Source organism: Thamnophis elegans, chromosome 10, assembly GCF_009769535.1.
Source record: "Thamnophis elegans isolate rThaEle1 chromosome 10, rThaEle1.pri, whole genome shotgun sequence".
NCBI lineage: Eukaryota > Metazoa > Chordata > Lepidosauria > Squamata > Colubridae > Thamnophis > Thamnophis elegans.
Window position 1 is genome coordinate 24462810 of NC_045550.1, and position 24722 is coordinate 24487531.

Genomic DNA, 24722 nt, shown 5'->3' on the forward strand with positions numbered 1-24722 from the left:
CCAAAAAGACTGACGGTCCTGAGACCTGTCCGCCTGCTGGTTGAATGGGCGATGCGACTGAGCAGAACTGGAAGAAGATTCCAAGTTCCGAAAGGACTGCCTCCTGTAGGAGTAAAAGCCCTTCTTATCGTATTTCCTAGAAACTGACAGCATCATCTTCTTTTTGTCCTTATTTTCCACTAGGACTGGATCGAACACCTCCCCAAAGAGCTTGACCCCTTTGAAGGGGGCAGAAACTAACTTCCACTTGGAATGCATGTCCACATTCCAATGCCTCAGCCATAAGAGACGTGGTGACATTCGAAGCCAGGGCCCGAGAAGCGAACTTAGCCGCACTGAGGGTGGCATCAGCAGTATACTCGGTGGCAGCCATGATTTTATTAATCTCCTGCCTTAACTTGGTATCCTTAACTGGAACCCTCGCCATTAACCGCCTCAACCAGAGGAGAGCGGCTCTGGAAGGAAAGGAAGCCGAGGCAGGCGTCTTAATTGCCCATGCAGCCACCTGGTACGTCTTATGACCGGCATTCTCAGATTTCTTATCCTCAGCCTTAAGACCCTCTAACAAATCAGGCGGAAGCACCGATGTTGAGGTGAGGGCCGCTACCGGACGATCGATAGGAGGCACCTTAAGTAAATCCTCCAGGCTGGCATCCACAGTGTACAGCTTCTTATCATTGCTAGAGGGGGTAGCCATAGTAGCAGGCTGGACCCATTGTTTCTGAACCAAATTAAGAAACATCTTGGGAATAGGAATGATCTCCTGGACTGAGACCGGTTCTTCAAACAAATCCCCAGATAATTCATCCAGTTCAGCAGGAGCTTGAACAGGTGGAGTGGACCCCATATGGGTGGCCAGCTTGGCCTTGTCCAAAATGGTTTTGAAATTTGCAATGTTAAATAGTCCTGGTGAAGAGGGCTTTTGAGCCGCTGCACCTTCCTCCCCCGAGAATTCAGCCTCCTGAACAGGCAGAATGTCATCCCCCTCCCCCCAGTCCGAAGCCTCGGAACCAGAAGAGGAGTGGAATGCAGGGGACGTGGGGGAGAAGCAACCACGGGAACTGGCTGGGGCTCTAGGTGTTTAGTCTTGCGGATACGTTTGCCCTTGTGCAACATGCCCGCTTCGATGCCCTGGGAAATGGCCCTGTTGATAACTTCCTGCATTTCCACTGAAAGATCAGGCCCAAGATCCTCCATGGGCCGAGCTCTGAGTTTGGGCCGTGAAGGCGGAAGTTGGGGAGCCAAGGGATCTGGGGCAAGGCCTTCTTCTAGGTCCGAAGGGCAAGCGAAAAGATCAGCCTGATCTACCATCGAGGCCCCTGGAGATACTGCCCTAGACATGGAAGCCATGGGGGGAAACTCCTGGCCCTCATCCTCGCTGTCTGAAACAGGCCTTGGTTGGGCCGGAGGAACCTCCATGGCGGGCTCCTCAGGAGACTGATTGGGAGGACTGCGTTTGGTGCTGGGCCTTGGAGAATTGCTTTTCAAGGGCCTTTTGACGACGTAATGCGTCTTTGTCTGGCCCTGATCCCTGCTTAGGGTCTGGCTTGGAGTATGGTTTGGAGCCCCTGATGACTTCCCTGGCAGCCACACCAGTCTGCCTGGAGAAAACCCTGGAGGAACCCCCTGCCTGGATGGAATCCTCGGGTGCCTGCTCAGCCATTAGTAACTGTGGGCCAAGATAATCAGGGACTACCTCCACTCACTACCTTGCAAAAGCCCTGCAAACCAACAGACACTCTGAAGAGACGTGAAGGGATCGCAGCAGCAATATCCAGCAGGTGGAATAAAGCGTGAGTGTTAACAGCTCCCAGCACTGCAGGAATGAGGCTTGTGACCAGCGGCCCCAATCCTTGCCACTCAGGTGAAAGGGATACACCTAATTGCCAGCCAGGCCGGACAAAGAGTGGCTCCTCGCGGCAGTTGCTGTGAATCAGGCTGCAGGCAGCTGCCACAAGGTTGAAATCAGAAACTGAAACTGCAAATAGCTCCCAAAATGGCGACCAGAAGATCTAATTACTTTAAAAGTTGCCGCCAAACCATCTGGAGCTCTGAGGCACCGCACCTGCACGCCGGCCACTAAAGGCACGGATGCCAACCTCAGGTGCCTCAGCAGGGCTTTCCCCCTCCCCAGCGAGGGTCGCAATAGCGCTGGCGTCGGCACTCTGACCCGCGCACTTGCCCCAGCAGCTGCCTGCGTTCCGCGTGCACCTGGGAGTTAAGCAGGACGCTGGAGAACCAAAGAGCGAGTTAGAAACTAATTAAAGAAATCTAATTACAGTCACTCAGCCTGATCACCCCCTAAACTGAAAATACTTACAGTAAATGTCCAAGCTAATAAAACAAATGAAGAGAAACTTAAAGTGCATTCACTGGGCTAGCTGAATTGAAAAATCTGAGGATAATCAGCACCAGAGGCGTGGCTTAAAGTTTCAATTCAGCTCTGGCCAGTTTGGCTGTATTTAACCCTTGCTTGGACTCTCCTGAGCAGCGCCCTGGAAAAAGGGTTAAGAAGTAGGGGAATGCAAAGGCTTGGTTTGCTGTCAGAGATAGTATAAAGCCAGTTTCAGTGTATTAAGGAAACTGAGAATGGAAATGTAAAAATTAGAGGGTTCCTTTTTTTTAAAAAGAAAAAAAGGCAGTCACAATTACTTTTTTTTTTAAAAAAGAGCATTTATAGGAATGGGAAAGAGAACAAATATTCTTTTAAATATACCATTTTTGTGAATATATTTAAATATGTGTAGTATTTCAATTCTGGAAAAGGAAAGGTGCTTTGGAGTGTGCATGGCCATAAACACAGTACTCATTCACTATTCCTTAAAGCCAAACACATCTTTTCCCAGGACCATGCTTCAGCTTGTAAGGGCAGTTGTGAAATCCAAGAAGAGATGCAGCTGCTTTCAGAAGTTGCCAACACGTGCTCTTTCATCAACCACACATGCTTCCTTTAGCACTGCACACAGCCCTATGACACTGAGCTATGATATCAGAGTAAATATTAAGGGTACAAAAAAAAAAGACTCCTTGATCAGATGAATATTTATCCTGGCTTAACATTCACTAGCAGCCAGTTTTACTGCTACAGATATTTAAAGAAGAAAGCACACATATTCAAGTGTTTGCATCTATTTAGCAGCACACAGATCCATACTTGTTTTGGTCATTTTCAGCTTGTCCTTTTGAGTTTTTCAGTTTCTAAAGTTTCTGGAGAAACCACAAGGGATAATTGTGATCATTAGGCAGATTCAACAGTGATTAGCAATATTAACAGTTCAGTGGTGGGTTCCTACCGGTTCGGCCGAACCAGTAGTAGTTTTGCAGTCTGGGACACTGGAAGTGACCCAGACCTGCCACGCCCCTGAACCGGTTCTCTGGGCAGCGCCATCTTGTTTTTTGCTTCTGCGCATGCACAGAACATTTTTATTGCACTGTGCATGCATGCACAGCGCGCCCATGACCGAACCGGCAGTAGTGCCTGCCAGAACCTACCCCTGCTTTAATGGGTGTGAGTGCCTGTATGTAAACCTGGGCCATACAGGTAAAGTTGGGTTGGTATGCCAGCTGGGCCATTGCCCAACAGCATTTAACAAGTGATGTTCAAATCCCTGAGATTATTAGTATTAAGGGACTACAACATATATACTTTGAGCAATGAATTTGAGTTGACAATGAAATTCAGGACAACAAGGACAACCAGAAACTTGTTCTGAGTCATTCTACCCCCAAATCATGTTGGTGGCTATATGCTTGATGTGGTTGATATAATCTGAATTTATTGCAATGTCTCGTTTTTGCCAATAGTCAGAGCATTTTCTGGTCAGGCTGAGGACAGTAAGGGTGATGAAGCAATTGGGATGGTTTATTCCAGACACTCGATGGAGTCTGAGGATTTTCTGAAAGGACTTGGGGATTTTCTGGTAGGCTGCTCCATGTCACATTGGTCAATCTCTGAAAAAAGGAGAGGATAAGAGTATTGAACAAGATTGCTCCTGTGAAGCCTCTTCTCAGTTTCTGACGGTGAGATCCTTGGATTTGCAGAGCCCAAGTTCAAACTGTCAAAGTAATATATTTCTTCACTCTTATTTAGTCTTCAGATTCTCACCCAGCTGCCCTGTTCAAAGTAACTCAGACACTCTTAGGAAAGGACAAACAGGGTACTTCTTCTGCAGACCAACTAAATATATTTGCAGGCTTCTCTGCTGGCAAAGTTACTTGTATTAATACAGTTCCCAATATCATTTGACTAGAATCATGTAAGATAAGAGGGGCAGTATCCTGCATTGTTACATGGGATTCTTTTGAGTGGATAGAAAGAAAAAAAACTAACAAAGTGGATAGGAACTCTGCAGTATGAGCACTGCCACTTGGTGACCAGAGCCATGCTGTCTCTTTCCTTTTAGGCAATTGTGATGTAATTAATGCTTCTCTAAAGGATGACCCAATGCCACCTACCTTGAAAAAGATGGCATTAGCTGTTTTCTAAAGAGGCTTTCAACTGAATTAGACAACTTTTAACTCTTCCTTTTTAGAGGAAAGTTTTTGAGAATATGTTGTCAAATCAACTTAAGCAGATTTTAGAGGTAGAATTGGGATAAGGTATCATTTGTTTGTTGATGGGCCCAAAATACTGTGGAAGTCTTGGGAGATATCAGTGGTTGTAAGGGGGTTGGGGGAAATAAGACTAATCCCTAGCAGTATGACAATGATAGTTGTCAATCATCATCTGACTGACATCTGGGAAGAGTATTTCTGGTGGTTGCTCTAGCTGAGCTTCTACTCTCCTGACAGCAGGTGTCCTTCACTTGTGACTCATGGCTCTTGCTTAAATAGGAGATGAAAGTTGTAGCTAGGGGAGCCTTTGCTGTTATTGGAGCATGATAACCTATGCCCTTATTACCATGTAACTAAATTATTATCATGCACTCTTAATGGAGCTGTGTTTGAAGATGACACATGGTGCACCTGAAGAGTACCTCAGAGTCCATCTTATGCTATATAATTCTGCCCACCCTATATGAACATTCAGAAAAAGTGACCCAAGATTTTGCCCCTATAAGAGATACATATACTAGGATCCTGTTTTTCTCAGTGGTAATCCTTAGTCTAGAATATACTGTGCCTTGACACACACCAGGGCCTTATATTTCTGAATTTTTGTAAGGCTATGAAAACTATACATTTAAAACAGACTTTTATCTAGTCATTAACAATGATAATGTGCCATCAAGTTGATGCTGACTTTCAGCTACCACACAGATAAGATTCATTATTATTTTTTTATTTTTATTTTTATTCACTTTATTTGTATGCCGCCCTTTTCCCTGGGGGGACTCAGGGCGGCTCACAGTTCAAAGGGAGGGGGGAGGACAAACAATTTACAACATAAAGGCACAACATCATTTAAGAACTCAACAGTCATACAATTCGAGTAGGGGTTAGAGTCTTTAACCCCAGGCCAGCCGGGATAGCCAGATTTTAAGGGCGGTGCGGAAGGTCTGGAGGGTGGTGAGGGTCCGGATCTCCATGGGGAGTTCGTTCCAGAGGGTCGGAGCAGCCACCGAGAAGGCTCTCCTCCGGGTAGTCGCCAGTCTACACTGGCTGGCTGATGGAATTCGGAGGAGGCCTAATCTATGCGATCTTATCGGTCTAGTGGAGGTAATTGGCAGTAGGCGGTCTCTCAAGTACCCAGATCCAATACCATGAAGGGCTTTGTAGGTGACAAGTAGCACCTTGAAGCGCACCCGGAGATCAACAGGCAGCCAGTGCAGCTCGCGGAGGATAGGTGTTACGTGGGTGAATCGAGGTGCACCCACGATCGCTCGCGCGGCCGCATTCTGGACCAGCTGAAGTCGCCGAATACTCTTCAAGGGCAGCCCCATGTAGAGCACATTGCAGTACTCCAGCCTAGAGGTCACAAGGGCACGAGTGACTGTTGTGAGAGCCTCCCGGTTCAGGTAGGGACGCAACTGGTGCACCAGGCGAACCTGGGCAAATGCCCCCCTGGTTACAGCTGACAAATGGTGTTCAAAAGTCAGCTGAGGGTCCAGGAGGACTCCCAAGTTGCGAACCCTATCTGAGGGGCGTACAATTTGACCCCCCAGCCTGAGAGATGGAACACTTGGCCAATTCGTGGGAGGGAAGCACAACAGCCACTCAGTCTTTTCTGGATTGAGCACAAGCTTGTTAACCCCCATCCAGTCTCTAACAGCCTCAAGACCCTGGCTCATCACGTCCATCGCTTCATTGAGTTGGCACGGGGCGGACAGATACAACTGTGTATCGTCCGCATACTGGTGGTATTTTATCCCGTGCCGTCAGATGATCTCACCCAGCGGTTTCATGTAGATATTGAAAAGAAGGGGGGACAGGACCGAACCCTGCGGCACCCCATGCGTTAGGGGCCTGGGGGTCAATCTCTGCCCTCCGACTAACACCGACTGCGACCTGTCCGAGAGGTAAGAGGAGAACCACCATAAAACAGTGCCTCCCACCCCCACCTCCCGCAGTCGTTGCAGAAGGATACCATGGTCGATGGTATCGAAAGCCGCCGAGAGGTCAAGGAGCACCAGGATGGAGGCATGGCCTCCATCCCTGGCTCTCCAGAGATCATCAGTCAATGCGACCAAAGCGGTTTCTGTGCTGTAGCCAGGTCTGAAGCCGGACTGGAATGGATCGAGATAACTGGCTTCCTCCAAGGATCGCTGGAGCTGAAAGGCCACCACCTTCTCAACAACCTTCCCCACAAAGAGGAGGTTGGAGACTGGACGATAGTTGTTTAAAACGGCTGGATCCAAGGATGGTTTCTTCAGGAGGGGTCTCACCACCGCCGCCTTTAAAGCGGGGGGAAAGACCCCCTCCCGTAGGGAGGCGGTAACAACCGCCTGGATCCAGCCTCGTGTCACCTCTCTGCTGTTTACAACCAGCCAGGAGGGGCACGGGTCCAGCACACATGTGGAGGCGCCAACAGCTCTCATCGCCTTGTCCACGTCCTCAGGGGTAACAGCTTGAAAATCAATCCAGCGATGGTTTACCAGATTATCCCTTAGTGCCTCGGCTGGTTCTGCAGAATTGGAGTCCAGGTCCACCCGGAGCCGAGCAACCTTGTCCGCGAGGAATTGGACGTAATCCTCAGCCCTGCCCTGCAGCGGATCGCCCGTGTCCCTCCTATTTAGGAGGGAACGGGTTATCCTAAACAGGGCGGCTGGGCGTGACTCAGCGGACGGAATCAGAGAGGCAATATGTGATCTCTTAGACGTCCTGATTGCTCGGGTGTACTCTCTGATGCAGGTTGTTAAAAGTGCTCGGCTCAATTCGGATTTACTGGACCTCCAATTGTGCTCTAGGCGTCTCTTCCGGCGCTTCATCCGGCGCTTCAAGATATTCTCCAGGACACTCTGTCTCCAGTTTGATCCTTTATATTTAATTTTTTCAATGTAAAAATATACAGAATGAACAAAAACAAAAATATAAAATAAGAACTAGAAAGAAAGAAATAAGAAAAAGTAGAACAGAACTATGCCTTCTACCCTTCTATCGAGTATCATCTTAAATTTTCCCCAATCTCTTCTTCATCTGCAAATCCTGAGATTATCGATTCAATTTCTTCTTCTTTCAATAAAAAGTCCATATAAGATGTTCAGTCTTTCAGAAAAGTACCACTTTTTCTCTGACCAAACTTGTCAGTTTCATAATTTCTGCAAATTCAGTCAATTTTCCAATCCAATCTTCAATCTGAGCCTTTAACTGATCTGTTCAGTAATGCCATAGTAACAGAGTCCATCCTCCTTGCTGCTGGTCTTCCTTTTTTTTCTTCCATCTTTCCTAATATTACAGACTTCTACTAGGTTTTCTCATAACGTGTTAAAATATGATAATCCAAGACTGGTCTTTGTGCTTTGAATGAGTACTCTGTATTGATTTATTTTATGATCCATTGACTTGTTTTTTGATTGAATTGTTAACTTGGGGCACCTAAGTTTTATGAATTAATGGATTTTATGCAGATTTTGTGAGAAGGATATTAAGGATTTTATTGTTATTGATGGTATTTTGGAACACTACAATGTGTTTAACAAGGGAGTGGTATAAAAATGTGGAAAATACATACATCCGTACCTGGCATATATCAAGGAGAAACAAGTTAAGACATCGTTGAGGGTTACAGAAATAGAAGAAAAATAAACAAAAAATCTGATAGCATACTGGCAAATTGAACCAATTTGATGTAGTGATGTAGTGGCCTAGAAACTAGGAGATGCTGAGTTCTAGTCCTGCCTTAGGCATCAATGCTGGCTGGATGACTTTAAGCTAGTCACTCTCTCAGCCCAACCTGCCTCACAGGGTTCTTCTTGTGCAGAAAATAGGAGGAGGAGATGGAAGGTATGTTGCCACCTTGAATTAATTATAAAGTAATAAAGATGGGATTTTTAGAAAAATCTAAAAAGCCACATCCTTTTTGAATAACGATGAAAAATGAGGAGGTACTATCACTCAGAAGCAGAACTGCTTGAAAGAAATAATATTCAATGCTTTAAATCACACCACAAATAAAGTAGTGAATGTTGCATTATATTGAATGCTTGAAACTACTCATAGCAATAGAGATGGAGATGGACATAGTTTTGTAACGTAAGATCAATGGTCCTCCCCAAAGAAGCATCTACAAATAAAAAAGTAATGTAGTAACAAATTTAAAAAGCGCAAAAGGATCATTTTTCTGTGTAAAGGCCCAGTTTTCACCAGTAACCATTCCTCATGTGAGAATGCTTGACCAACTATAGATTGTATCTAAATTATGCAATGTCCACTCCTCCCCATTTGAGAGGCCCAAGAGGGGCTGCCCAGTAGTATACTGCATTCCATTACAACAACTGAAAAGGGAGGGATCCATGAATTTGCACCCACTGTAAGAAGAATCTCATTGGTTAGACTCCCAGGCTTTAGCTTTGCCTGTCAGTCAGGCTTTTGCCTTATTGAAAGATCAAACTTCATCCTGCCTGTTCATTACCTTAATCCTATTTTCTACATAGCTTTATTATCTGTGGAAGCTTCCTTGGGAAAGGCAGAAAAGGTGACATAGCCACTCCCTATTTGCCTTATAAGAGTTGTTATTTTTATGTGCAGCAACCCAGAAAAAGTTCATGGACAAGGAGACTGGATATATGAAGTAAACTGAACATCATCATCCCATACAATATTTAGATTAAGCCTTCTTAAATGTAAAGAAACCATAATATTATTCTGTAGCACAGAATTATAATCAATTTTATAAGCATTCTGCTCTGCAAAAACATTTTTCTGGGAATCGTTGCACTTGTGTCTCAGGGAGTAAGAAATCTTAAATCATGTCATGTATTTATTCCTTATATTTAAATGGCAAAAGAATTCACAATAAGCTACCAAATATGATAGCAATAACCAAATTTAGTCACTTCTTGATATATGTATATTCAATAATGCCAATAAAATGGATTATTGGCTATTAAATTTATACTAATAATTGAACTGTTTGACAGAAAAGAAATGGAAGACAAGCCAACTGTTAGCAAAATAGCAGAATAGACAAAAGAAGACCTCGCAGAGCCAATAACTAGGGAAATTAGACACAAAGCATAGAAAAGGTTAGTATATTATATTAGGATGGAAGGAAGGCTGTATTAATCTTGAGCCCTGTCAAGATCAAACTCCAGGCTGTGGGCAGAATTTGCTTGCAATACTGCATTTTAACCACTGCGCCACCAGGGCTCCTAGTTCTCCTATTTAGACGAACTAAATGATTTCATTAGTTCCTATTCATGCCATTCTTACCTCCCTAAGTCCCAGACTCTCAAAGGTGAATTATGTCCACAGCATGCTGTTCCAGTCACAAATGAACTATTAAAGAAGAAAACAAGGAATATTAGATTTGTATCGCTATTAAATATCTATGCTATAAGTAAATGAATATGCCAAAGATTTGTGAATTGCAATACATAAGAGTTTCCATGCCTGACAATTTAACAAAGAAAGAATAGTACAAATCTCAAGAGGTCCGTGTCAAGTCATGTAAGTAGGACAACCATCTCCAATTTGTATAATCCTCCATGCTAGCTGAGTTTATTGGATTAAAGTCCAATATCACTGGAGGGCAGATGATTAGGGAGAACTGGAATAAGGAATATGGGAAATTGTTATTTTAATATCAATTCTGATGCACAGAACACAAAATCATAACTGTGTCATAATGTTTGTATGACATCCATTTCCTAAAAAAAGGGAAGCATCTGTCAGTAAACTATTTCAAGATGAATCATCCTAATATCTGTTACATTGGTCCATTTGGGACATTCTCCCCCAAGAGGCAAGGGGGACTCCACGTCTCTTGGCCTTTTAGAAATATCTAAAGAATTGGCTCTTTCATGCCACTTGGGGCTAAAAGAGGAGCACACAGGTATAGGGTTGGTTAGGGCCCTGAAGGCCCTCCCCCCTTTTAATTTATATTTAATAATGAATTTTAGCAATCCTTGCCTTTATTTTAAATGTCTTATATTCAGTTTTTATGCTTTAACATTTTTGTTTGTATACCAGCCATAGTCCTTCACTGAGGAAGATGTGCGATAGAAGATAGATAGATGATAGATAGATAGATAGATAGATAGATAGATAGATAGATAGATAGATAGATAGATAGATAGATAGATAGATAATGGGTAAGTAGGTAGATAGGTAGAACAAACAAAATTGGTACTGATAGGGTGAATTACATAGGAATACAGCTGGGTTGGAAAGATTAAATGCAAAGTTGCACTTTGTTTAAGCTCTCTAAATATAATCTATTAATACAATTATATTTTTCCTTTTCCTATTAAGAAAACTTTAACAATTTTAAAGAGTATGTATGCATGTATTCACACACACACATACATATACATGCTGTATATAAAACTATAACATTTCTGACTTTTAAGAAGTTACATTAACTACACTTGTATAATTATTGTTGTTACTCTTATAAATCCTTATATTCTATTTTAAAAAAATGTTTATAGTATTTATAACATTTAAAACAAAGATTTATTTTCAAGAGATGTTTGTGAATGAACAGGTCTTGACTGGGATTGCACAATTATTACTTTTTTTTCTTGTTTCTCAAAAGTTTTGTTTTCTTTTAAAACAAACATTTCATCATTCCTCAATCAGTGAGACATCGAAGTACAATTTTTTTGTGTGCCAAAATAGTTCTAGTTTACCACCAAATTCTTGTCTAGCCTAATGTATACCCCTCCCTCCCTCCACCCTCCCCCCCAACCCCCTCCTCCTTCCCCCCCCGACTTCCCAGAATCCGTACACGGTATGGATTTTTAACAAACACAGTCTAAAATCTATTGAGAAAAAAGAAATAAAGAAAGTAATGACATCTCTACATTGATCTTAGCTTCTTCTTGCTGAGCTAACTTTAAACAATTTAAATCATTTCTGATCTTAAGCATAGGCTAACTGGAATTTCTTGGTCCCGTATTTATTTTGCATATAGTCAATCCATTTTTTCCAGTCTCGTTTATATCTCTCATTTGAGTGATCTTTAAGATATGTCGATATTTTAGCCATCTCGGCTAAGTTTGTAACTTTCAATGTCCGTTCTTGAATTGTAGGCAAGTCTTCCTTCTTCCAGTATTGCGCCACCAACAGTCTTGCTGCCGTTATTAGGTGCAGAATCAAGTTAGTCTCTACCACTGTAAAGTCAATATTTATACCTAGTAAAAATAACTGAGGAGTAAACTTTATCCTTCTTTTAAAGATATTTTGCATAATCCACCATATTTTTATCCAAAATGCCTTAACCTTTTGGCAGGTCCACCATATATGAAAATATGTAGCATCGAGAGAGCCACATCTCCAACATTTAGGCTGTAAATTCGGATACATAGAAGCCAGCTTTTTAGGATCTAAATGCCATCTATAGAACATCTTATAAAAAATTTCTCTCAGGGTTTGAGCTTGTGTAAATTTCACATTTCTTACCCAGATTCTTTCCCATGTATCCAACATTATTGGTTCTTCAATGTTTTGAGCCCACTTTATCATACAATCTTTAACTAATTCTGTTTCCGAATCCATCTGTATTAATACATTATATATCCTCTTTATATGCATTAAACTTTGATCTCTTGCACAACTATTACTGATAACATTAGTACAAGTTTCATGCAGAATATACTGAATTTTTTATTATATAAAAAGTATAAATTTTAATGTCAACAGGTCCACTATTATTGTTTATAAATGTCCAAAAAGAAGAAAAAGGTAAAAATACCCCTATTATTTTGGTACCCCTACCAAAATTTTTGATGCTTAGTAAGAAAGTTGTTAAGTAAATTTTGCCTCATTTTACAACCTTTCTTACCACAGTTGTTAAGTAAATCACTGACATTGTGAAGTTAGTAACACTGTTGTTATCTAGCTTCCCCACTGACTCTGCTAGTTAGAAGGTTGCAAAAAGTGATCACATGACCCTAAGACATTGCAACCATCATAAATACATGCCAGTTGCCAACTTCCTAGGGCTGATAAAAAGTGATTGACCCAAAGTGATCTTACCTTGTGATTATGGCAGCATTAGAACTCACTGCATCCAGGTTTCTAGTCTAATGCCTTAATCACTACATCCAACAGGCTCTCATTCATGAATTATGCCTAATTTCTTTGTAAAAAGAGGTTTCATTTGCAATTTGATTCCTAAAATTATCTCCGTCAATATTTCTCCAATACTTTTTTTTGGGGGGGGGGGGGTACTTATCCACCACATTATGATAGAATATTTCTTCTTAAGAGTTTCTTATTTTCTTTTGTGGAGCTTCCAACATTTATTGCTGCATGATTTATCTATTTTGGCCATTATTGATAAGACTTTTATATCATCAGTAAAACATTTTATACCGGTTCTTTCTCAAAGCATAACTTGGATGGAATTTTATAGATTTGTTCTTTAAATACTGATCTTTATATGTGCCCTTCTCTCTAGAATAAAAAGTATCTACATTATGTAGTACTATATGGATCAGAACTGACACTCCATTTTACTGGCTATGTAATGTAGTTAAAGAAGTTAAAACTTATATTCATAACTATCTATCTAAGAGGTAAAGTCAAAGAATTTCCATTCAAAATATTTGTTAAATCTAGAAATTCTGATAAAATGTAATCAGTTCACACATTAAACCACCTATCCCTAAGTTGTTGTGCTTAGATGTACTGGATATACATATTCAAGTATATTTCTAGAATTTATAAGTTCTCCATCACATTTTGAGGACATAAACATATTAACATTTTGGATTTTGCTTCATTATGATCTACATTGAGAATGCCAAGAACCTGAGCTGCTTTTTATGCATCAGCTAGCAGCATATTCTTTTCACCAAAATGTCTAAACACAAGATTTCATTCCACACCTCATGGGCTAAGATAAGTCTTCAGAACATCTGCAAGCTCTTAAATATAGGGCGGCACATCAATTGATCCCCTAAGTCAGCAAGCAGTCTTGTACTCAATGGAACTAAAAAAAATCCTGAATTTTGTCTCTTTTTGTCTCTTTAGCATAAGCCATTAATAAATGGTAAAGCCAATTACCGTGGTTAGAAACATAATAGCAGCTTGGAAATCATTGAAGTGGGCAATTCAGTTTTTAAGATTTCTGTCTTGCTTTTTCTCTTTCTCCCTTGCTCAAAACAGACACATAGGTCTTTCAGAAGAAGGTATGCAACATCCTTCCAGTGGCTGCACAGGTCTAAATTAGCATCAAGGTATGTCAATAGGACTGAAGAGAGGGGTGGAGACCATCAACACTAATCCCTGCTATTCTGCTTGTATAGCCTGTTGTGATTGGGATTAGAAATTTCTTGGTGGCTTGGCTTGCAAATTGCAAACTTCCCGCAAACTACACAGAATCTGAGCCACAAATTCTTCCCATTCTAGAAGAATATGAAAGTTCTCATAATTCAAATAAAAATAATTTCTAATATTGAGGACAAATATAAGGTCCTATGTCGCATTTCACTTCCACAACTGTAACTTTTGTTGTTAGCACAAAAAATTAACGTTTGTTTTTTTGTCTGAATTGTAATTAAAAGGAAGAAGATGTCATTTGCTCCTCTAACATTATATATTTTGTTTTGTTATGAAGAAATAGAATTGGTATTAAACACTTTCCGAAGAAAAGTTCCAATAGAATTACATGCCCTGAATATATTTAGATCTACATATTCTTTTTTAGACGCTGCACCCTCCAGATAAATTCATCATGCAAAGAATGGCATATCTACAATCACTTCACCCATTCCTTCCTAAATATATTGATAATGAAGATGCCAATATCAAGTCAGCTATTTTTTCCCGCTCATCTCTTGCAAACTGATTTTGGGAAAATATAGGTATCTCAAATATTTTAATCTCTGCTCAATCCTAAATTGGTTTAATTTAATCTTCCATATTAGAAATGCCCCTCAATGTTCCTCTATTATTTTTAAGGTGTTTAAGAAGGAACACCCTATTCCAAACAAATTCTTTCCAAGTACAATAATGATTTTCTACATTCGAAATATTTCTCAATCTCCATCTATTATTTTATTGGACAAATCTTCCACAACTAACAAGGAAATTTGTTTGGGCAAAAGTAATTTCTATCTCCTACAGAAAGTAGGCAGAAGATTCTGAGAGAACTTTTAACACTTACATTTTATTCAGCAACTTTTTCCATTCCACAGTTTCCCTTTAGGGATGGGTAGGGGATATGCAGAGGAGAATTGTCTCTGTCCCCCTAAGAACAAACAACCAGCAAGGAGAACTTTAATGTTGCATCTTCTTCATTTATCTCTCATTTTTCAAAGCTCCTCCCACAGCTTTGGACATAGGGTGCTATATCTCTCTGTTGGTAGTAACCCTACCAGTTGCCTTGTTCCCCAAATCAGAATCCCTTTACTTCAGGTTCCAAAGAATCAGTAGATTCAGACTGAGCTTGTGCAGCTATGGCAAAGGAACCTGTTGTAATAGATTGGAAACATAAGCATCGTTAGCTGACTTCTACAATCTTTCTATGTTTGGATAACCTTTTCAATTAAATTAGATATTTTCTTCTGCGTCTCTTGCACTAGGCATCCAAACTATAATTCCCTTCTCAATGTTTTCATCTCCCATCATGGAGACAGTATGTGGCAAAAGTTCATATGGGCAAGAAATTTTAGGACCCCAAAAGGAAGGTTTTGAAATCAGATTACAGAAACTACAGATGAAAAATAACAAGTTTTATTGGTACCGTCAAGGGGAAACAATCAATAACCTTGTCAACTAGCTTTGGGGATGATCATGTAGAAGGAAAGCATCTGGTAGAAAGTCATATGTAGTTTCTAAAAGCACATAGTAGGGCTTCTTGACAATGCTAATTATGGTTCATTTGTAGAAAGCCATGGCAAGGTCTAGTTATTCTATGCTCCTTGAAGTTCCTACAGGAAACCTGAACAGAGAAGGGTGGGAAGGCATTAGACAACAAGTGTGGATGATAATCTGAGGCAGCCACACATGAGTGGAGGAATGAATTTAAGTATTATTACAGCCACAGGCAATAAAACTGTCCCAACTATTTTGCTTATATAGCAACAATGGTACTGTTCCAAAATTGGATCTATCCTGTTTTCCAACTGAATATGGATGATCATCAAAGGAAAAATTGAGTTTAAGGGCTGAAAAAATCTTCACTATTAAAAATCACATTATTCAACAGTAGTAGGTAACATGGAAACTAAACTAGCCATCTCAGAAGAAGAGGTGAGATCTCAATAGGAAAAGTATTCAGGCCTTCATGAGAGAGACTCTTATGTTTCATAAATTAGGAGCATAGATATGAAAGGTGAAATTAGAAAAAAATTGTGCCCGCTTCATATAAGATGTAGGCAAGCTTAATGCCCAGATGTTCTTAACAGCAACTCTGACCACACTACAGAGTTACATGGTGATATAATCCAAAACATCATGGTTAGCAGGTTATCTATTTGTACATTATTTTATTGTATAGCTTACATGAACATACACTTCCTTGTATGTAGGAAAAAGAAAATTACCCAGGAAGGATATGGAACCCAACGAAATAAGGTACTGCACTAAAAAAGCAACCACAATTCCCACAAGAAGGCGAAGTTGAAAACTGAAGACATAATTGACTGTACTCAGTGAGTACTCATTAATGCCTCCACTTCAGCATGGAGAGAAGTTATCAAATAGAGTTCAATAGAGCTGTGTCCTAGGCCTATACTGCTCAACATTTTTTATCAATGATTTGGACAAAAGTGTTGAGGGAATGCTTACCATGCCTGCAGGTTACATAAAGCTAGAATGCGAACACTTTAGATCTGAAGCAGAGGTGGGTTCCTACCGGTATGGTACGCCAGAAGAGTTGGTAAAAATCTGGTGTACCAGATAGAACCAGTAGTAATGATGGCCTGGCCACACACTCGAACCTGTTCTCCGTCAGAAGCTCTTTTTAAAAAAATGTTTTTTCCTCTGCTGGTTCAGGTAAGGGGGAAAAGGTTTTAAAAAGTAAAAGAGAGGGAGGGGAGGAAGGAGATAGAGGTGGAAGGAGGAAGGGAAAGGAGAAAGAGAGGGAAAGAAAAAGAAAGAAAGAAAGAAAGAAAGAAAGAAAGAAAGAAAGATAGAAACTCACTTTTAAATCAGGAGATTCAGCAAAGGAGAAAAACAAATGCTGTCGCTTTAAATTGGAACTGAGCATGCCTAGCTGTGGAATTCTGGGAGTTGAAGTCCACAAGTCTTAAAGCTGCAAACTTTGGGTTTTAAATTGAAAAGCCGCTCGGAAGGAGGTTTGCAAAGTGACATTCATCAGTTTGTTTCTGGGTCAGCTGAACAACAAGATAGATAGGTAGGTAGGTAGGTAGGTAGGTAGGTAGGTAGGTAGGTAGGTAGGTAGGTAGGTAGGTAGGTAGGTAGGTGAGAGATAGATAGATGAGAGATAGATAGATAGATAGATGAGAGATAGATAAGAAAGAAAGAAAGAAAGAAAGAAAGAAAGAAAGAAAGAAAGAAGGAAGGAAGGAAGGAAAGAAAGAAGAAAGAAAGAAAAACAGCACAGCAATTTAGGGCTAGAAGGCTACTGAGAGGTCATCTAGTCCAACTCCGTGCTGCAGCAGGAAACCTTATATTGTCTGGATTACTTTGGTGCCTCTAACAGAGAGGAAAATTGCCAGAAAGGAGAAGGAGTTTACTAGGACAAGGCTGCCATGCAGAGGAAGACAGAGATAGTCCTTGACTTATGACTATGACATCTCCCTGTGAGTGACATCAAGTTGGCCGCACCCACCCAGTCACATGAGTGCCAGGCCACATCCATAGAATAGGCCATGCCCACAGAATAGGTAGTAAAAAAAATTGAAATCCACCCCTGATCTGAAGTGTCTTCATGAAATGAAATGAATAAGCTGCATGTAATAAGAAGAAATGTAAACTTTACATCTAGGCCAAAAAAAAAAAGGCACAAATATAGCATGAGTGAGATCTTAAGGAGTAATATGATATTAGTCTTCAAACATCTGAAGATGTCATATAGAAGGGGGAGTGGATTAATTCTATATTATCCAGAGACAGGACCAGAACCAATGGGTTAAAACTATAGAGAAATATGCTCAGGCTAGATAACAGAAACAATTTCCTTATTATATAAACAATCTGCTGGCAAAACAAGTGGCTGACACATTAAGTGCTGAGTTTTCTTTTCTGCATGTATCGCTAAATGAGAAGTGAAACGTCTTCAAAGAAAAACCAGAAATTCTAGTTGCCTCTTGAAAAAGCACCTTTGGGTCTCTTTTCTGAGTTTTCAAGCAGAGGCTAGATGATAATGTCTTAAAAAAATATCCTGACTGAGCAGCAGGTTGAAATAAGGTTCTCCTTGTATCTTTTTTAAAAATCTTTCAATTGTGTCTCATCTTATGTCAATAATTTTATCTGAGAACTTTTTATATACTGGACTACAGTATCTGGATTACATATGCAGGTTTTAATCCGAGTCCTTTCTCTCAACTTCACATCTTGTAAATTAATTCTAATTGTCCCATTCTGGAAACTACTGTATATAAAGAATCAATGAAGCAAGAGAAAGCTAGGAGAAAGCTATTTCTTAGGAACAGATCTGGTGTATGACAAAGTAGGTTAACAACATCTTGTTTGGACAAAGAGTTTGGATATGGGGAAGGAATGAACCTAAGTGTCAAAAAAGATACAGAGGGACAGAGCATGCTGACAAGAGAGCCTCTCCCAACCACAGAACTGTATTATCCACACAAACGTAAACTTATGCAGCCTTTGAGTCTGCACCAACACGTTAGTGCGAGAGCAACCACCAAAGCTGTCAGATCCTTCACCAACATGCCCATCAATGCATTCCGCTTTTCCCAACACACATTGGCATTTTAATTACTGTTGGGTAAACTAATTTGTCCAAATGAAGGCAACTCAGTCTCATAGAATATGCAGGCTCCCTGACCTCTGACAGGCAATGACACAAGATACAAAAGGAGGCAAAGGAAAGCTTTTTTTAAATCAGAGCCTTATTATTCTCTATTACTCCAATTAGTCAAGCTTCAGTACTTTGAATTGGGGGGAAAATTGCAATTAAATCAATTTTTGATGGTCTGGAAGTGGGTTACCAAACCGCCTGGCCTGTGAAATACTGATATTATAGCAACAAAGGTTAAAGCCTTTGTCAGCACCTGTGGACCTTCTGCCTTTCCTGTATCTTCCTCCACGCTGCTTCTGTGTCCCTCTAAAATAAGTCATTAGAACATGTCATGTCTTATTGCAGCTGCCATCAACCTGCTAACCTAATCAGTTGACATCATTATGGAAGGTAATTCCTACAGTTACATTTAGTGCTAAGGTCACACAAACTCCCCCCCCCCCGACTCCTTCTGGAAAATGATGGAAGGCAGGCCATAACATTACAAACATATTCAAGAGTAGGAAAGAAGTAGGCATTGCACAGCAAATGGTCTCAAGCTGTGACAGCATTGAGAAGCATTTCCATAAGTCTGCATATTCTCATGAGGTAGCTAGACGTTGAGAAAATGCTCTTCTCTCCAGAGAAACCTCACACAAACAGTAAATAAACAATCAGCAGATTAGTGTTAATAGAGCACTCTCGAGTTTTCATATAGTTACGAATGGAAGGAGGAAGAAACACCACCAGTAGTTGCTGCAGCAACAATACTTGAGAGATACTCTGGAAGATTAGAATGCAACAGAATAGAAAAACATTTGCATTGTTATATTTTCTATGATTTGGTCTCAGTGCTAAATATTGTAGCCTGTTTATATACAACATATATATGTATGTATTTGTGTGTATGTGTGTGTATGTGTATGTATGTATGTATGTATGTATGTATGTATGTATGTATGTATGTATGTATGCAGGTCTTGGCGTATTCAGGTCTTTTCCCATGTAAGATTGAGAGTATCTTGGCGACGTTTCAATGAGGTCCCACTTGCCATCTTCAGGCAGGTGCCTTTGGCTTCGTGCTTGTGCGAGCAAAGTGTGATCGGAGCTGCCATCTTTCTATAAATAAACAATAGGCACACAGCCAGTACCTCAGCCACACAAGATGTTACGAAACAGCTGACTAATCGGCAAACATCAACTTCATCAACTAATCAAGATGTTACAACACAACCAACCAATCCGCTTACAGCAACAAAGCTAGCACTCCACACACCTCCATCAATATTTATAGAAAGATGGCAGCTCCAGTCACGCTTTGCTCGCACAAGCACGAAGCCAAAGGCACCAACCTAAAGATGGTGAGTGGGACCTCGTTGAAACATCACCAAGATACTCTCAATCTTACATGGGAAAAAACCGAATACACCAAGACCTGCATACCTGTACCCATGAAAATCTACGAAAACAAATATGTATATATGTATATATTCAACATTACTCTCTTTTTGCACAGCATCGGGTTTTTTTTTGTTATATTCTACTACTTATCTTACTGTTAGCTATTGACTTGTATAAGATTAGTACATCATTTAATACTATTCATAATGTATATGGTACATCTCTGTAGATTTCAGTTATATCATTATTTTACAGCTCTATGCAATTAATCTTTCATCTATCTCGATAAGCTGTATACACAAATTGCTATGCCTCTCTTTTTTAAGAAGTAGTTTTTCTTTCCTTTTACAATGTTAGGTAGCTGCATTAGTATTAACATCTCTGGAGGTTTAAAAACCTATAGTTTGAAACATTTTAATGTTGTTCTTGGACTGAAATAAATTTGTTTCAAAAGTAAAAATATATTTAGCTAAAGGAGAAGAGTTAGACAAGAATGTCTATTGGTCCAGTTTTATTTATTAAATAAATGCTCTGGTACTTTATTTGCTTTTCATCTTTCAATCCTAGCCCACTGGAACATCAGTGGTTTATTAAGCACAAGTAAAGCAGTAACTTTGCCTTTGATCCTTGTAGTTAAAAGAGTGCTGAGATCACTCTTTTCATATTGCAATAAGGCAGAATTAATAATAGACTTTTCCAAGACAAGAGCCATACATCTCAGTACTCAAAACAGTGAATCTGGCAGTTAGGTGGGCATACCGTCAAGCAGGTCAAGATCTTTAAATAGTAATTTTACTAGCCTGTGGCAGTCAAAACGCTCACCTGGATTCTGTGGCTCAAATGCACAGAAATCATGTTCAGCAATTTAAACTTATTATTTTGCCTAAGATACACAGTTTATACCTGCTGCAATCAAGTTATTTGACGCAATTAGGGCTGTTAGCAACTAGGCTATCCTATCAATTTTTTAAGAAATGTCTTCCCCCGGCTGTGTTCCAAATTCTATGCTCTGGCAGAAAGCAGGATCAGTGAAGTTGAATCCAGCCCCTGGTGAAATATTTTTACTTACTTAACTAAAGGTACTTCATAACCCATTTGGTTTGGTCCTAATTTTAACAGACAACTTGATATCGTCTTGGGAAAAAGTAATAGTAATGAAATTGAATTATTGTGGGTTTCCCAGTGATGCTTATCTTGAGCCCAGATTATTCTACAGGATATATTTAGTTTTTAAAAAATCACATTTTACATTCTAAACCAGCTTCTTATCTGTCACATTTCAATTCCCTAATTCAGAGCTAGTTTAATGTCCATCACAAAGCTTTACTGGAGGGGAAATATAGAAGTTCTTTTGAAGCACAGCACTGCTCTGTGGCACAGGTGCCATAAAAAATACAGCCCATATCCTCTTTATCTGCCATTTTTACAGGAACTTTAGGGTCTGATTAACCCTCATTTGTCCAAATTTCTTAAGCACTGATCATTTTTATTTATTTTAATTACCATATTATCACAATAACTTTACTTGTCCAAACGTAGTAAAATTCTGTTATATCATGTGAAACTTTCACCCACAGATGGTTAGTAACCACTAATAATATAGTTTAGGTGCTTTTCAATGACATATGGACCATGATTACGCTGGTGTAATTCACTTACCCATAGTCATTAGATCTATCAGGCTGACATAATTATGGCCATAAATTTGTATATTAGTGGTTTTTTAATCATTTTAGCTCTTCAGACTTTTAAGTTACTGTCATTCCTTTGTACACTATTTTAATGAGATAACTATATTTTTATATTTACAATATTAATAAGTTTGCCTGAAATTTTCTATTTCATGTTAGCTATTTTTATTTTAATCATTATCCCATAGTTTTAGCCAAGTTACATAAATCTATTCTGTATTCACTTTTGTTTTTGATGATATAACATCATCTTTATAATCTTAAATGTTTAATGTTTAACTTGTGTTGGTAATTTAAATTTTAAACATTTCTTACGCAGATTAGATTATTACAACAAGAGGACTATAAATTTATTTTTGAATGTTATGACTGTTGATGCCTAGAATAAAGATACTACTACTACTACTACTACTACTACTACTAATTTCTAAGCTACTACCTCAAGTAAGACATTGTCTACATATCCAGAGGAATCAATTAGTTAAAGGTAGGACAGTAGCATTTTGGGAATGTTATTAGGAATGTTAATTGATCTCTTTTTTGTATAACACCCCCCCCCCCCCAAATGGACACATAAGAGTACAAGCAGAAAAAAATCCCTCAGGAGCCCAGTTTATACTCTTCTCTATTCTTATTAGGCTGTATTCCTATTTTCATGACTTACTTTCTTTTTAAGATAAAAACATTCAAAGATATAATCTCAACCTGAATTACTTCCACATGGACTTTTAATGTGCACGGACAACAGTTCATTGCATCATTTTTCCAGACATCCAGGCACCATTGTATTTTGGTCATCAGTCTAACTATGGAAAAACAGTTACTGTTATCTGGTAATAAATAAAAAGTGAGGGTGTTCTTTTGGAAAGGAAAGGAAAAATTTGATGGCTGCAGTAATAGTCACTGTCCATATTTCTCATCTTTTAATCTTCTAAATATACTAATTAATATGAAGATGCGTGCAGGTTTTTTAAATTATTTAAATACTCCATTTTAAAATTTATTGGATGACTTGTCTCCATCTATCCATCTTACCCACTGCAAAGAAATTTGTTTTGTCACAGAACACAGAAATACAAATATGAGAGTAGTATCATAGGAAGAGTCAGTGCAGATAAATAACTCCCAAAGTAGTCATCAAAAAGAAGGTGTGTGCAGATGCAACAAATGCTTGTAGGTATGCTCAAGACTACCCCTGTATTTGGAGGAATGAAGAGTGATATAAAGAGAGATGTTCAGGTACAGCTTTATGTGCAGAACAAATATGCAGAAGTCCAAGAACATACAATGATTCTAATTTGATATGAAACATGGGAAGATAACAGTGTTCCATGCACTTTGGCGTATAGTCATGCTGGCCACATGACCACAAAAATAAAGAAGAGGGAATCAACCTATTTTCCAAAGCACCAAAAGGCAAGATAACAAACAGTGGATGGAAACTAATCATGGAGAGAAGCATCCTAGAACTAGGGAGAAGTTTCCTAACAGTGAAAACAATTAACCAGTGACAACAATTAACAACTTCTGAAGCCTTGCCTTCAGAAGTTGTGGGTGCTCCATCACTGAAGGGTTTTAAGAAGAGACTGGACGCCCACTTGTCTGGAATGATATAGGGTCTCCTGCTTGAGCAGGGGGTTGGACTAGAAGAACTCCAAGGTCCCTTCCAACTCTGATATTCTGTCTCTTAAAAATAACAAGCTTTTCCATGATGACATATGCATCAGCTGTTCCTCAACTGTCATACAGACAACAACTATTATGCCAAACCATCCCTGGACATAATGTAAAGTACATATACCCAAGGATCAACAAGTAGTCCATAAAGAGACCAGGCAATCTCAAACTACATTATAGCCAATTAAAACAGATTAACACCCTCTAGATGTATGTGATATTATTATGTAATTGCTACTTTCTCAATGTTGCTGGCCAGAGATGGTATGACCTATAATTGAGATATTCTTTTGGGTCAAGAGAAGGTATAAAGATTCTTTTTTCAATTTCTGGTGCCTAGACACAATACTATCTATTCTCTAAGCTATTCCTATGGAATGGCCAAGGTTCAGTAATATCATTGATAACTGAGAAAAATTTCTATCGGCATTAAGGAAAATATTAAGATCTATCAGACATTGTATATTTGTATCTCCTATTTACTTAGCTTTCTAATTTTCACACTAAAACAACTTCTTGAGACAAAGCAATAGTTTAAACTCCAATTTCTCTTTGATCCATGAATATATGAAAATTAGTACTTGAAAGAAGCAACTCTTCACAAGAATGATTAATCAAGCCATTGTATAAACAAAATAAGAATCTCTAACACAGCTGATGGAAATTCAAGTTCTTTTATTGTTTCAAAAATGCTATTCACACATATTCCTGCCTCCTAAAATTTGAGAGAAGTATAGCATTTAAAGGAGAAAGTAGTGTAGTCCTATCTGTGAAGTTTGTTTTTTTCCCAAAATACATGGTCAAAAACGATATCAAGATTTCTATTTTAAAACAACAAGATAGAATTACACCCCCCCCCCCAAAAAAAATCAAGGGACAGTATTAAATGATCCTTGTTCAGTGATAGACTACATAAACAAGCTCTGTTTATTTTCTTATGCATCATCTTCTGCCCCTTTTCCTTCACTCCCCTGCAGGTTTCTAACAGCTGAGTGGAATGCGGATTGTTCTATGTCTTCCACACACTATGGAAAAAGAGCGGCATTCCTGTTTCTTTGCTGAGATGCCCACTCACACCCATATCTTACAAGAGGCTGTGAATGGCATTGTCAAAATCTTCAAAGCCTGCTCAGGTGTAAAGCTCCAGTGATTCCTTTTTGTGCTTTATTTGTTCTCTCCCTCCTCTGTTCCCCACTAGGTACATTCAAGCCACTTAACAACCAAGGAAATTGGGGTATATATGTGGGAATCATTCCTCCCTCCTTGTTTCCTCATGCAATGACAAACAAGGGCAAAGGAGGGGGGGAAAGACCCACGATTTCTAAGCAGCAGGCTTGCTAACCGTTCACTGGGTGAAATTATTTTCCCTTAATTGCCTGGTGGGAATCATTTATTTAGGGAATGGGAATTCTGTCTCCCCCTCCCCCCCCCCGCCCCAACACCAGCTACATGGAGCTATTGAAGTTCAGAGGGGCTTT

At 39.6% G+C, this 24722-nt stretch overlaps 1 protein-coding gene across 2 annotated transcripts in view; it reads right to left on the reverse strand.

The window, feature by feature from the left end:
* FBXW4 (F-box and WD repeat domain containing 4) overlaps nt 1-24722 on the reverse strand; it is an 83594-nt gene that overhangs the window by 17537 nt on the left and 41335 nt on the right. Inside the window, exon 6 of one of the 2 annotated variants that reach the window (XM_032225077.1) lies at nt 9811-9876. The exons of the other annotated variant lie outside the window; for it this stretch is intronic. Coding sequence (XP_032080968.1) covers nt 9811-9876 — 66 coding nt within the window. The remainder of the gene's footprint in view (nt 1-9810; nt 9877-24722) is intronic. 2 annotated transcript variants of the gene reach the window in all.